The following is a 15,950-nucleotide window of genomic DNA, read 5'->3' as shown; positions in this document are numbered from 1 at the left end:
TCTTGCCCCATTTTAGTCCTGATGATGGGGGAAGTCTATAAAAAGCCTTGTAAAGTTTCATACATGCACATAATTTTTTTTCTTTTTCTTTTTTAAATATTCCACTCAGTTGTCAATTTAATAGGGATCTACTGGCAAAATTTGACTCCTTCACTGAGGAAAGTTTTTTTTTTTTGAAGTTATATAAAACAGTTGTGTGGTTTTATTTAATGCTTTATAAAATTTTCACTGTTACTTTGAAATAACTGATTTTTCCCACAAATTTCTCTGTCTAGTAATCTCCAATTGTTTCTATCCAGTAATTTCCTCTTGTTTCAACTGCTACTTTGAGTGTGGTATGTAGGTGTTTTAAAATCCAATCCAATATTCATCTCTTTTGTTTCTTAAATTCCACACGTGAGTGAAATCATATGGTATTTGTCTTTCTCTGACTTACTTTGTTTAGCATAATACATTCTAGCTCTATCCACATCATTGCAAATGGCAAGATTTCATTTTGTTTTAATGGCTATAGAGAGAAACCTGAGGGTTGAAGGAGGAGAGGTAGGTCGGAGGATGGACTAAGTGGGTGATGGGCATTAAGGAGGGCATTTGTTGGGATGAGCACTGGGTATTGTATGTAAGTGATGCATCACTAAATTCTACTCCTGAAATCATTATTACACTCTATGTTAGCTAACTAGAATTTAAATAAAATCTTCAAACAAAAAATAAAATTCAATCCAAAAGCCTAGACGTTAGTACTATTTTTTTAGACACTGTATTTCATTTGGAAAATATATGGCTGCTTTGAAATGTGGACATAATGGTAAGAGGCAGTTTGCTCAATATAAGTTAAACTTCCTCTAGTGTTTTGTAATGCCGGTTCTCCAGCTCAGGGAGCTGCAGTGTGGTACAAAGGTGTCAACTCCTTAGCCCTGCCCACGGCCAGTCTGTCTAAAGCCACTTTCATCGGAGTTCTGCCAGGTCTTTACTTTCAGGGTAAGGTTGGCACACATCATAATGTCAACAGTGCCAGCAAGTCCAGGACAGGGAGTCGTATTTGTCTCTTTGTTTAGAACATCTTATCTACAAACTTTTAAAAACTATAAGCAGCTTCATCTAAGCAAGCATTAAGTAGAAATTTTTATTTTATGAAAAGTTAGTCATTGATTGAATTTGCTGTGGCATTTTTAGGCATGGCAGAACTTTCCTCACTCCATATTGATAATTTTAAAATATGAAGACCGTGGGGTGCATCAGTGGCTCAGTTGGTTAAGCATCTAACACTTGATTGTGGCTCAGGTCATGATCTTATAGTTCATGGGACTGAGCCCTGCATGGGGCTGCTTGGGATTCTCTCTTTCTTTTTCCTTTGTCTGTCCCTCCCCTACTCAAGGCATGTACACACTCTTTCTCAAATAAATAAACTACAAATAAATAAATAAATAAAATGTGACATTGCTTTACTATGTTTTTTATACTCCAAATTAGCTTTAGCTTCCTTCCCACATCCTCTTTCTGTGCATATTTATTCTTCAGAGTATCAATATTTCCTGGCTACCTTTCCTCTTTCTCTTACTGGCAAGGCATGTTTGTAAATGTCAGGTTATCCCCTCAAGATTCCCATTCCCCAGTTCTAGTTGTTTCATCTTGGAACCTGCAGGCTCTAGATAGGACTTTTACCATCATAAAGTATGCCTTATAGGCACCCCGCAAGAGGATAGCCAGCTTGGACTGCTCCCTGCCCCCAGAGAAACCCGGTGTTAGGATGGGCACAGCACGTGTCTTTAGGGACACTCAGGTTCAATGCCTGCATCCCTGGGCCCATTTAAACACTTACAGATGTCCATTTTATTTCCTTCTAGTAATCTGGGGTGAGGCAGAGTGATGGAGAGGAAAGAAGTAGATTTGAGAGCTTTAATCCTAAAATATATCTTAAAATTTCTTGTAGATGGGCACATCTCTATAATCCATGTAAGCCTCAGATTCTTATTTCTTTTTTTTCTTTCAAGTTTAAGCATATATTTATTTTACAGGCAAGGATAACTTTGTTAACAAAGATAAAGAAAGCTTTGAAACGATATGATGAGTCTTCAAGTGTTAATGCCTCTCTTTGCCTGCAAAAGAAGAGAGTGGAAATAAATCAGACTGGCAAACTTAAACCCCTCCAGGCTAGGTCAAAACTGAGGCCAGGTGGAAAGGGCATATTCCATCTAAAGAGGTCAGCAACTTAATTGTCATGGTAAGGAAATGCAGGCCTCCTGCTTTTACTTTTGACTTTTCAAGAGAAGTGGAAGTCTGGATTTGTATATGCAGTTTTATTATTTAAAATGTTAGCAGTTAGTTCAAAATCTTGAGAAACACTGGGCCAGACCAAACATTAGATGGTGACTAAAGTCCTTCTGAATTAAATGATGTTCGTGTCTGTTATTCCAGCATGCTATTGGAGGAGGGAACTTGCAGTGTCCTGGCTGTGGCCAGAAGTAGTAAGCGAAGCAGGCTGGGAGCTGGCGATGAAGATGTGGTTTGATGCCCCCAGCAGGTGCCCAGAGGCTCTGTCTGGGAGGGTACAAGGAGCGATGGGACGTCTGTGAGGGCAGCAGCCGTGGCTAGTGCTCAGAGCTGCTGCTGTTTACCGTCGGGGTAGTATCGATTCTGTGCTCAAGCAGTTGGAGTTGGAGTTGAAGTTTGGGCTCAGCTTTGCACCCTGCCTGGGGACCAGTGCAATGGAAGACTCCCGAAGATGTAAGCAATTCTTGGGAGCAGAAAGGATCTTGGTTCTTTTCGTTTTGTTTTTGGGGTTTTTTTTTCCCCACTTGGGAAGGATATCATCATTTAATAAGCTACCAGCATAGATGAGACAATTTTTCTCCGATTCTGGTAGAGCGGAATTAAGGAAAGAGAACTAAGTCCACGAGCGGCATGTTTATGCCATGAGAAGTGGCCCTCAGGTAAGCCAGCATAACCTGTGGTGTGTCACCAGAGCCGCCGGTGGAAAAGTAGGAATGAACTGCAAGTTTTTGCTAATCACAATCAGATCATGCATTGGAAAAATGAATATTCATCATTTAGCCTGTCTTTGCTAACCTGAATAACTCCAGATCTCACCAGAGTCTTCTTTGTGAAGCTGATAAAAGCAATAATCCCTCTTTATAGAAAAATGCAGGTAGGAATATTTTAGCCATATGGTTTCTGTTGTGACAGTTCTGCTCTGTCGTCCTAGTGTGAAAGCATCCACAGACCTTAAGAATGGGTGTGATGGTGGTGTGTTAAAACTTGATACTCAGAAACAGGTAGCAAGCTATAGTTGACCTCCAGGCTATCGTTGGCCAGCCCCTGGTTTAGAGCACTGAGAGCTGTGCTAGGTTGGACTTTTGATAAAAGCACATATTCACTTAATGTTCTCCTCTCTTAGTGGAGTGCACATACCAGCTCTCCCACCTTTGGGCATGGCCTTGAGATAGACTTTGGCCGATAAAATGTGAGTAGACATGATTTATAGAGAGATATTAAAGGTATTTACATGATCTCGCTTGTCTCTTGTGCTGTTGCCACTTGCTGTGTAAAGCACGTGACCCACATAGTCCTGGTCTGAGGAGGAAGACGGACAAGGAGCTGACCTACATCAGCGCAGTTTGAGGCCAAGGGCTGCTGCCCCCAGAACAGAGTTGCCCAGCGGAGCCCCCACAAGATCTGCTGAACTTCAGGCAACCTGTGGACCTGTGAGCTTGAGAACAAATGTAGATTGTGTTACTCCCCTGATCCGTGGAGCAGCTTGTCAGTGCAGCATAACTGTAGAAATGGCTGGCTAATATTACAGTACAGAGGAGGGTAACGATTCATGAGATTCATGAAGACATGAATTCTCATTTTCAAACCTGAAAGAACAAGAAGAGATTCTCATCTCCTCACACAAATCCCGGAAAAAGATAAGGGGATGTTGTTCTTTTCTTTATAACTCTCTACCCTCATTCCCCATACATTCCCCTTGGTTGGAATAAATTTTGCATTGCAGATACAGCTTCCTGTGTATACAGCTATTCAGTACTTCCCACCCTCCTTGGAGAGGCTTAGCTTTTCTTAAATCAACCCCAGAGAGGCTCTCATTACCAAGAACTGAATATTTAATACTTCCAAAATTATATCTGGGAGAATATCCAAGCTCTTCCTTAGAGAAAACAGTTGTGGTCTCTTCAATGCGGAGAATTTGAAAGCCGACTCTGCGGGTCTCTGCTAGGTGGTAGAATTTACTTAGTCGACATTTGTTTTATTCTTGCCATGTCCCGTGTACTGGGGTAGTCCCTGGGGCACAGGGATGTACAAGTCAAATTCAAGGCCTTCACGGGACACACTGACAGCAGGAGAGACAGAGGAGGCAGTAGATATTTTTTTTTAATTTTTTTAATGTTTTTAATTTATTTTTGAGAGACAAAGACAGTGCCAGCAGGGGAGGGTCAGAGAGAGAGGGAGATGCAGAATCTGAAGCAGGCTCCAGGCTCTGAGCTAGCTGTCAGCACAGAGCCTGATGCAAGGCTTGAACTCACAAACCGTGAGATCGTGACCTGAGCCGAAGCCTCATGCTCAACCACCTGAGCCACCCAGGTGCCCCGGCAATGGATAATTAAGGTACATTGTGATAAGCAATACCAGAAGTGGCCTATATCTACAACCCTAGGGGGACTTGGAGGAGGTGTACTTGACCTACCTGGGCATTAGAATGTGGAGAGCATTTCAGTGAAGTCTTCTGAAGGAAATCATACCTGAATCTTTTGGAAGGACAGGGTTAGGATGAAGTTCTATCATTGTAGAGTGGAAAGAGGCTTTGTATAGTATTCTCCTTTACAACTTAAAAGTAAGCTCGCTCTCTTTTAAGATCTCCCTCTGTCCCAGAGGGAGCTCAATCTGATAAGAGTCAGTCTGCTCACAACAGTCTGTGCTTTGGCTCACTGTTGTTGAAGGTGTACATGTATCTGTAAATTCTAGCTAGTTAGCAGTTCCATGTATGCATCTGAAAAATGGAATGATCCTCATTTCTCAGGGAAGGCATATACCATTGACTGATGTCAGGTTTTAGTGTGAAATAGCCTCAGATTTCTAGGAGTGATGTTTTGCTTTGGGATCCTTTTTTATTCATGGGAGTGGGCTCAGGGAAGGAGGAATGCAGGAGACTGAGAAGAGCGATTTTCTTACTAAAAACAGCCCTGAGTTTGAATTGTGAATTTGTTGGATTGTCCATACAGTTTAGTAGATTTAAGAGTTTAAATTAATAGGGGCCCTTGGGTGGCTCAGTCAGTTGAGCGTCTGACTCTTGATTTCGGCTCAGGTTATGATCCCCAGGTCATGGGATTGAGCCCCACATGTGGCTCTATGCAGAGTGTGGAGCCTGCTTAAGATTCTCTCTCTCTCTCTCTCTCTCTCTCTCTCTCTCTCTCTCTCTCTCTCTCTCTCTCTCTCTCTCTCTCTCTCTCTCTCTCTCTCTCTCTCCCTCTCTCCCTCTCTCTCTCCCCTCCTCTCTGCTCCTCTCCTGTGCACCCACCCATGTGCTCTCTCTCTCTCTCTCTTTCTCTCTCAAAAAAACATAAAAAATTTTTAAAACCATCCATATATGCATACATGTCCGTAAGCACACAGTGTTTTGAATATTTGCAAGTCAGTACCCCACTGAAACTACAACTTACATCAGTAGATTATCACTAAGTGAGCATAGTCTTGGTTGCTCTGCTCAGGCCAAGAAATGGAATTTGAACCAACTTGTGAGCTCTAGTCTCTATTCCCTCCCTCTTGCTCAAAAGTAATCACTAACCCAACCTCTAGCAACATAGATCAGTTTTCGTCTTGGCCTAGGGATACCAGACCAGGAGGTATGAATATCTTAAATCATCATAGTTCATATAACCAAATTGCTTGCAAAAATGTTATGTCGTTTTACCATATGAAAATGTGGAAGGGAGTTTTGTTCCTGGAATATGGGAAGGGAGAGAAATGAGGGCCATGTGTAACAAGACTGTTCTGGACTGCGAATAGGACCAAGCGGGACCACGATGCTTTAGGGAAATGTCAGCAGTCTGTTTTCAGATTCTGTTTTACCCACCTTGAAAATGCTCTTCTTTATCTGGACATTGCCAGTCACTGTGGCAGAAGGAAGGGGGAACCAGTGCATGGTTCTTCCATCTGGACAGAAGTGGGTTAAATTGGCCCGGGAAAGTCACTGGTGGTCAGTAGAGCCACGGGTCTAGCGCCCCCCTGTGGGGAGAGGTGCTATAGAGGGGAAACAGGCTGTACCGTCCACCATATCGTTTCATGACTTTGCTTCATCCCTGAAGAGGTCAGATCATTTAGATTAGTAATCTTTCACTTTAATTCTAGAAGCACAACCTGGCCTTGGGGAGAGGGGGTCCTGGATCTCTAGACAGAGCTGTAACCTGGGTCATCAGCAGGGGTGTGTGCATAATGCTGATGAACTTTGGGGGTGTGGGTGCTTTTCCAAGAAGAGGCCTGAAACAGGCTTATTCATTAAGCTGTAATGATGAAACACTCAGATCAGTTTATTAGATACTTTTGGTGGAAAGCAGTTCCTCTTCAGGAAACAAGTTTTTGTCTGTCTAGTTTCCACATTCTAGTCACGTCCTCTCTAGGGAGCTTTCAGGACCTGGTTTCCTGCTCCGTGAGTAATGACACACAACTGGAGAGGTTTTCTCCCTGGAAATACACAGGAACCGGCTTGCTCCAGGCTCTCCCCTTCCTCCTTGTGGTTCGCATCCTGTCATCACTCTTGAGTCGGGTACTTGCATTCTTCTCTGCTGCCAGTCATTTCCGTAGCAGCTAGCTTCAAGAAGCACTTCTCCTTTCCCTTTGTCTTTATGTCCTCATCGGAACACAAATGTCTTCAGTTAAGACACCGTGTTGCTCGGCTGGAGGAACAGTTGCACGGAGGTGGGGCCGCGAGGTGGGTTTAGGAGAAGCCCTGATTTCACACAAAGCTGTCTTCTCTCTAGGGATGGTGAAGCTGGAAAAGGGCTCCGCTAACCCTCCTCCAGGATGAACCCTCCGCAGGAAGACATGGAGAACGCCCTCACAGCGAGCCAGAGCTCTCACGCGTCCTTGCGCGACGTTCACTCCATCAACCCTGCACACCTCATGGCCAGGATTGAGCCCTATGAAGGAAGGGAGAAGAAAGGGATATCTGATGTCCGGAGGACTTTCTGTTTGTTTGTCACCTTTGACCTCTTATTTGTAACATTACTGTGGATAATAGAGTTAAATGTAAGTGGTTCCCCCCCCCACCCCCATGGCTTTATATAAGAATTATTTCTAGAGCCAAGAAACAATTTTCTTATTTTTCTCATAATTTCTGTGTCATTTAGTGAATTCCGTGTTTTTCTGAAGGGGGGATCATTGCTCTTTTCCAGCTGATTTTGACCTTTCTTGTTCTGTACTGTTATTTTTTAAAACAAAGCTAGCTCATTTAAAACTTACTTTGAAATTTGAACTCATGGTGTTTTGTTCTGTATCAGCAGTTAGCAAACTACAGCCTGGGGGCCAAATTCAGCTGGCCTGTTTTTATAAAGTTTTATTGGAACACAGCCCTGCCCATTACCTATTGTGTGTGGCTGGCCTTTGTGCTAAATAGTTGAGTTGGGTGGTTATGACTGAGTCCATCTGGCCCACAACAGCAAAAGTATCTGTTTCCTGGCCCTTCTCAGAAAAAGATTGCTGCTTCTTGCTCCAAAAAATGTAGCATGCCTCTGGAATGTGCTTTAGATGTTACATCTACTTTTCTAATCCCCGTGTTTAGGAGTTTTCTTGCATTTATTTTTTACTTGCTTACAAAGAGGTTATTCACCTTTTATTGAAAAAAATGTTTGAGAACCATTTGGAGGTTTGACTTCATCTTGTCAGGTCTATGTAGTTGTATTGCCACATAATTCTCTATACTAGTACTATCCAACGGGAATATAATGCAAGCCTTGTAGACAGTTAAGTTCTCTAGTTGCTACATTAATAGAGGTGAAAATAAAAAGGCGAAATACATTTTAATAATATATTTTATTTAACCCAATTTTATCCCAAAGCCTTGGTTCTGTTTACATTCTTTGCCAGAAAAAAACAGGTAAACTCTTCCAAATGCTTTCCTCAGAGCCAAGAATTATATAAAATCCAACAAGCCAGTGATACAATGCAGTAATTTAGAGTATCTCTTTTTATTATTTGTTCCACATGTATACATTAAACATTTAAATTAATACATATCTCAAAGGAGTAATATGTTTTCAAAACTAGTAACTGTATTAAGAAATAAAAAAGAAACACATCTTTTTTATTTATTTAAAAAAATTTGTTCTCAAGTTTATTTTTGAGAGAAAGAGAGAACAGGGAAGCGGCAGAGAGAGAGAGAGGTAGAGAATCCCGAGCAAGATCTGCACTGCCAGTGCAGAGCCCAATGTAGGGCTCAAACCCATGAAACCACAAGATCATGACCTGAGCCACAACCAAAAGTCAGATGCTTAACAGACTGAGCCACCCGGGTACTCCTTATTTTTATTTTATATTTTTATTCTAGAGAGCGAGAGTGAGGAGCAGACGAGGAGAGAGAGAGAATCCCAAGCAGCTTCCACGCTCAGTGTAGAGCCCAGTGTGGGACTCCATCCCACAGCCCTTGGGTCATGACCTGAGCCAAAGTCGCGTCGTGGACGCTAATCAGACAGAGCCACCCAGGTGCCCCAGAAATACCTCTTTCAACAGGAAAGCATAGGAGCCGTTTTAGGGAGCTCTCTTAAAAATGATTATCATGACGGTACAACATCAGAGATTTATTGATTTACCACTAACATCACTGCCTGCTTTTAAGTGAGGGAAGCCTGGGCGTAGAGCTGTGCTGAGGGGTCGTGTGATCACACTCCCCTCCCTCCAGGCTTCTTGCTTCACCTGAGTGAAACGGACTGCACTCTCTTTTGTTCCTCAGGAGGGATCAGTTGACATCTGTGTGCAACGTGTCATAAATGAAAAAATCACCAGGCCTAGCAATTAGGAGATGCATTTTTGTTTAACTTTTTTTATTAAAGTATAATTAATATATGCCATGGTACTTTAGTCTCAGGGGTGAAACATTTCAACATTTCTGTACACGACTCAGCGCTCACTCAGTAAGCGGAGTCACCATCTGTCCCCAGACAACACCACTGCAATCTTACTGTTTCCCAGTGCTGAGCTTTTCATCTCCATGATTTCTCTGTTTTGTAACTGGAGGTTCGTGCCTCTTAATCCCCTTCACCTAGTTCCCCCATCTTCCCCCTCCCCACCTCCACTCTGGCAACCACCAGTTTGTTCTCTGTATTTAAGAGTCTGGTTTTTGTCTTTTTTCTTTGTTCATTTGTTTTGTTTCTTAAATTCCACAGGTGAGTGAATCATACAGTATTTGTTTTTCTCTTTCTGACTTACTTCACTTAGCATTGTGATGTAGCATCTCTACATCTAACCATGTTGTTGCAAATGGCGGGATCACATTATTTTTTATAGCTGATACTGTTCCATTGTGTGTGTGTGCATATATGTATTTATGTTATATATATGTATTATTTGTTAATATATACATATATATTAAGATATATACGTAGGTATACATATATATGTACACAAACCACATCTTTATCCATTCATCTGTGGATAGACACTTAGGCTACCTCCGTATCTCAGCTTCTATACAGTGCTGCAGTAAACACAGAGACACATATTTCAATTAAGACATGTGTCTAAAGACTCACTTTTCTGCTGACTGCCAGTTGCTCCAGTTATAAAATTAAAAGATCATACAAGAGTATATGATCTTTTTTTTTATGTTTGTTTTTGAGAGAGAGAAAGAGACAGGCAGAGCACCAATGAGGGAGAGGCAGAGAGAGAGAGGGAGACATAGAATCCAAAGCAGGCTCCATGTTCCAAGCTGTCACCACAGAGCCTGATGTGGGGCTCGAACTCATGAACCGTGAGAGCATGACCTGAGCTGAAGTTGGACACTTAACAGACTGAGCCACCCAGGCACCCCGGGAGTGTATGGTCTTTAAGAGAGCACATCTTGACTATTTTACCAAGGTCTGATATTTTGGTTTGTTTTTTTAACATTCATTTCCTAGGTCTGTTTGATTTAGATCGTCAGTCCTGCCCTGGGGTCTGTACTGTGCCTTTTCTTTTGTGGTCTGTCTCTGTAAGCCCTCTAATCACTCCAGTCCATCATTCGTTCTGCCTGTCTACACGTACGCTGAGTGCCAGAGCATCGGCCTCGGATTCAGGTGTGGTGAGCTCCACAGAAACGTTGTGTAAGAGTTGAAGTTTAGCTGAGCAGATGCAACACACATCTTACACTGCCCCGCAGGGTCGGTCTTTAAAAGAGGAAAGAAACAGCACAAAGGTTGTCTAGAAGAGTCATGGAGCCCAGCTGCACTGAGCATTCCCAGCAGCAGCCCAAGCACTTTGCCTTTACGTATGACTTCCACTCTAGCCGGTTTTTCTCCTTTTTCCAAGGAAGCAAGATGCTCAGGCCAAAACTGAAGACTTATCCGTAATTAATTTGTCTGTTTGTTCTGTGTCTGTCGCACTCCATATCCAGTCAAAAAGTAAGCCCTGGTCGAGTGTGCTGCAAAGTAGGTCCAAACCACAACGTCTCCTCTGTTTCTGCAGTGGCCATCCTCAAGCCAGCCAGCCAGCATTATCAGTCCTCAGACTTTGGTACCAGAAGCCATCCGTTTTCCTCCTAGAAGCCAGAGATTTGGGGGCGCCTGGGTGGCTTAGTTAAGCATCTGACTCCTACTCAGGTCATGACTTCGCGTTGGGCTCTGTGCTGACAGCTCAGAGCCTGGAGCCTGCTTCAGATTCTGTGTCTCCCTCTCTCTGCCCCTCCTGCACTCATGCTTTGTCTCTCTCTGTCTCTGTCTCTGAAATAATAAATAAACATTAAAAAAATTAAAAAGGAAATAAAAGCCAGAGAAACTTAAAGTAAAAGGACAATTCAGACAATGTTTGTTTCTATTTATAACCCTTCACTGACCTACCGGAGCACTTTGAATATGCTTGGCTTGCATAGCCCCTAAGGACCTCTCCAGCCTTCCTTTCCCACTCTCTGTTCCTGGCCCACCTGGATAAGCCCAGGGTTGCCTCCCCGTCTCAAGATGGAACAAGCTCCCTTCTGTCTTGGACCTTTATACTAGTTGTTTCTTCCAAATACAAGTGGTTAATTTCCTTTATCTTGATGCAGGTTCTGATGTCTTGTCATGCTGGTATCTGTCAGTTTAAATATTACCCCAGGGAAGGCTACATTTAGCATCCAACCCAAAGAAGTCAACCATCACTTCCTCTCACTGCCCTGCTTCTATTCTCTGTATAGCACATGTTTTCTTCTCATCTCTCGCTCCTTGCTAGAATATAAGTCCCACAGAGACAGAGATACCATTTGTTTACCGAAGTATTTAGAACCATACTTGACACTTAGCAAGTGTTCAGCAAACATCCGATGAATGGATGAAGATCTCCATGGCCCTGGTTTGCCAGTAGGATTACACTGGGGACAGATTGGCTGCAAAGCTATGAAAGGAATCCCATGGAAGGTGGTGGGAATCGAAAGGAAAACGTTAATCTTAGAGGCATACTAAAAAAATAACTATGCTGGAGGCGCCTGGGTGGCTCACTTGGCTAAGAGTCCTACTCTTGATTTTGGCCCAGGTCATGATCTCACACTTTATGAGTTCAAGCCTCACATCAGGCTCTAGCACAGAGCCTACTTGAGAGTCTCCCTCTCTTTCTGCCCTCTCCTCTGCTCACTCTTTCTCTCAAAAAATAGGTAAATAAACTTAAAATTTAAGTAATCATTCTTTTAATATTTTAGATCTTGGTAAGCTTCCTTAGTCTGGACAGACACAGTTGATACGACTACATGGTTGGTGGCCTTTTAATAATTACTTCCCTTTGCTCCCAAGTTTTCTGTCCTATGTCTTTATAAGGATCCATAGTCAAGCAGGCCTATAGCCCATCTGCAAACACTACACAGAAATCAACCCCCCTTAAGGGATTTTAAAGTACCAAATTATGTTTATTTTAAACTTTCATTTGAATCAATACAAATACTTAGAAAAGTTTCTAAGCCGAGAGGAGCCTTCCCGTGTGGCCATTTTAATTCCAGTTTGACCAATTAGCAAACCTTGCTGGGTTCGTTACTCATTTTCTCCCCGTTTACCCAGGTCTTTGGCTCATCCTCCTTCATGTTGTCCTTTTTCAGATCATCTCCATCAGTTTAGCGGGACAAACAATGTCTGTACTCCAGATTGGAAATGTGAATTTCCTGCTGCACGCCATGCCCCCTAATCCACGGGCCCTAACAATTCTGGCGTCTGCTTGGGTGCTGCCTTAGCTCCCAGACACACGTTCCATTACTTGATTTTTTAGAACAATATTTTCTATAGTGTAATATGTAGAATTTTGAACTCAATTATTTAAAATTCATCTTGACAGGAGAATCAAGAGAAGACACTTTATCAGCATAGGTCTGATTTTCATCATTTACTGTAACTTCATCGCATTTGATTATGTCTGGTCTGCCCCTTATTTCATTATTTATCAACTGAAAAGTATATATGAACATTGATAAGAGTGCAGGATTTTCAAATGCTGGGAGCAAATAAAAGTGAGAAGCCTGAAAGAATAGCCACACTTCTGCCTCGTGTCATAGTAACTGCTGTCATTGATCCTTGCTAAGATCAGGGGACCCAGTGGCTTTCCAAGACTGGAAACAGTGGAGACTGGTCAGAAAGTGAGGGCAGCCTTGGAGGAAGGGGACTTGCCCTCTCTGAGATTATACATTGGTATGTTTGAAGACTTTGTCTTAGAAGAGAAGAAGAATCCTCTTTTAACATTTTAGTTTGCCAAAGTAGGAACTCAAGGCATTGCTTTTCATTGTACGTTTAAATTTGTTGAACAAATGAATTCAGAATTAAAGTGGGAAATGTTGTTCAGCATTTTTCTTATTAGAGTTATGAGTGTTTTGTTTCTCCCATTTTAACATTTCAGGGTTGTGAGAAGGTAGGCAGAAAAGTGCATACGAAAAAAACCTTACTTGTGTATTTTCACATGTAAATCTCTCCTCATTTTTACTTCTCCGCATCCTTCCCAGGTGAATGGAGGCATTGAGAACACCTTAGAGAAGGAGGTGGTGCGCTATGACTACTACTCCTCTTATTTTGATATATTTGTAAGTACTTTCTGTTTTCCATTTTATTTCAGGTATGATGACTCTGTAACCAAAAGGTAAATTTCCTCTGAATAGAGCTCACATTCTGTGCTGTTCTTTTTCCTCTCTTGAATACTGTCTTTCCTTTCCCCTCAGTTACTGGCCCAGTCAACGCTGTCTCTCTCTCACTGTAAGGAATTGTCCGGTCATAGGAAGGAGAGAAATGAGAGATAAGGAAGGGCCGCAGGAGGAGCCATTTTGTTTTTCTTGGAGAAGAGCCTTTATTCTTTTCATGGATGTGTCCTAGTCACTAAAAGGAAAAGTGCCCTGTTTAAATAATAACTTGATGAAAATGCCATTCCTTTTCTGCCTTCAGATAGATTTCTGAGTGTACTTTTAATAATAATAATACTGTTTCTTTTTTGAGGAGTTTTTGAGTCGTAGGTTTTGAGGAAAGCTCTACATTCTTATCTTGGGCAACGTTAGTCAGGTGCAATTCTCTAAAGAGGAGGCCTTCATTTCATTCAAAGAAATTCTTGCAGTCTTTCTGGGGCACTCTGTGACTTTCATTGGGCTTGGTTCCTCTCCCTGGTATCTCTTTGTAGCTGATAGTGTAAGCAAATCAGGTTCTAACATTGTGTTAGATGCAGGATAGGCAATTAATATTCCCAGTGAGTTCCCCCAAATTGATTTTAACTGCTTTAATCGCTATCTCTAGAAGCTTTATGCACACTGGTTAAGAGTAGGACCCTTCTAGTCAGAAAAACCTGGGTTTGATTCACAACACTATCACTATTTGTATCTGTCTTTTATATATTGGGTTTCTACCTCGGTTTCTTCATATGTAAAGTGAGGTCATCATCGTTTTGAAAAGTAAATGAAATAATATATGGAGAACATTTATCTCAATGATAGATACATCCAAGAAACTCAGAGACCCACCTGCAATCACTCATTATCATCGCCATTATTTTTGGTCAAGAATTTTAATAATTGAGTGAGTATAATTTCTAGTGATTTTCAAACTATACTAGAAAGGCTTTTGTGTTGTGGTCGTTGTATTTCTGAAGGGGCCTGCAGACGTGTGTGTAGGGAAGGAGGCGGAACTCCCCATAAGAAGAGGTTAGGGTTACTTTCATCAGCCCCTGGCGACCTAGGTAGTTCCGTGTTTATTTGTACGGTACGTTTGAGTTCCAGCAAGATGGTGTTGAAAAAGTGTTTGGCTGCTACACAATATTTGGAAAACCACTAACATAATTGAATCCCCTTGCTTTTCAAATGAGGAAATTGAGTGTCACGGTTCAGCGTCTGGACCCATCTACCCCGGATCATTGAAGCTAGGGGCAGAGTGTGTTATGTCCCACATCTCCTGATATTTCTTTCTTCTAAAGCTCTTGACATGTAATAGCAAGATTGATTTCTCTTCTTTTCTCTTCCCTTGCTGAATTTATCTTAAAATAGCCTCAGCCAGGAAGCCAGGTTAATCTACCAGCCAAACCAGCAAGGATTGTGTGTACTTTATGCTCAGGGAGCTAAAAGTCCTGGACAAATAGGAGAAGCCCATTAGCTAGGACAGGAAGGACTGGCATATCTGGCCTGGGAGGTGGACATGGCCTCTACGAAACCTTGGGACCCGGGAGACTTTAAGATAGAAGGCTAAAGAAGACTTATACTTTTTTAAAAAATATTTTTTCTAATCTTTATTTTTGAGAGAGGCAGAGTGTGAGTGAGGGAAGGGGCAGGGAGAGAGGGAAATACAGAATCCAAAGCAGGCTGCAGGCTCGGAGCTGTCAGCACAGAGCCCAACATGGGGCTTGAACTCATGAACCGCTAGATTATGACCTGAGCTGGAGCGAGACACTTAACCGAGCTACCCAGTGCCCCAAGACTTATATTTTTTTCCCAAATCTATAATGCGGGGATAAAGTTGGAATGAATAGAGAAGCTAAACTCAGTTTGCAAATTGATGGCAAGCACGCTTTAAAAATTTTTTTTTAAGTTTATTTATTTTGAGAGAGAGTGCAAGTAGGGGAGGGGCAGAGAGAGAGGGAGAGAGAGAATCGAGAGAGAGAGAATCCCAAGCAGGCTTGCAGGCTTCACACTATCAGTGCAGAGCCTGACATGGGGCTTGAACTCACAAACTGTGAGATCATGACCTGGGCTGAAGTCAAGAGTCAGATGTTTAACTGATTGAGCCACCCAGGTGCCCCGGAAAACACAATTTTAATGAAAGCAGAAAATTAAAACCAAATACAACCCATGATCTTCACTTACGTAAAAATAATCTTAAGTGTGGTCCTCTACTGAATGGCTGCAGAAAGGTCATCAGCCTCCAGCCTTTAAGCAGTTTTGATTAGTGAGGAACTTTTGGCAGATCCATCAAGAGCCACCTGACCTCTCCCTGCCCACAACAGGCGTCTCTTCCAAGGAAAACTGATAGAACCTTATTCTCCATGTATTCCTCACTGGATGAGAATTACAGCTGTGATTAGTGGCAAAGTAGAGTCTGGCCACCTGGTTCAAATCCTGACTTCCTCACTAAGCAGTTGTGTGACCTTGCACAACTTTTCTGCCCGCCTTATATGTATAATGGGATCGATGATAGTAGTTGATGCATGAAGTTGCTGAGAAAGGGATTACATGGGCTCATAATACACATGAAGGGTTTCACACATGTCCCAGAGGCACCCTAAATTTATCAGATGGGAGCTTCTCAGGAAGACAGAACCCTCCCAATACCCCTGTAACCCAGAGATCT

At 42.3% G+C, this 15,950-nt stretch overlaps 1 protein-coding gene across 4 annotated transcripts in view; it reads left to right on the top strand.

Annotated features, from left to right (window-relative positions):
* Window positions 1–15,950, top strand: part of STARD3NL (STARD3 N-terminal like) — a 45,522-nt gene that overhangs the window by 17,115 nt on the left and 12,457 nt on the right. For 2 of the 4 annotated variants that reach the window (XM_029926837.1, XM_029926866.1), the window contains exons 2-3: window positions 6,978–7,245; window positions 13,136–13,213. In XM_029926837.1, the coding sequence (XP_029782697.1) occupies window positions 7,021–7,245; window positions 13,136–13,213 (303 nt within the window). In that variant the 5' untranslated portion in view covers window positions 6,978–7,020. The other 2 variants (XM_029926855.1, XM_029926847.1) reach the window with 2 other exon arrangements.

Source organism: Suricata suricatta, chromosome 2 (genome assembly GCF_006229205.1).
Source record: "Suricata suricatta isolate VVHF042 chromosome 2, meerkat_22Aug2017_6uvM2_HiC, whole genome shotgun sequence".
NCBI lineage: Eukaryota > Metazoa > Chordata > Mammalia > Carnivora > Herpestidae > Suricata > Suricata suricatta.
The sequence above is the reverse complement of the archived record's forward strand: the minus strand, read 5'-3'. Positions and strand labels throughout refer to the sequence as shown.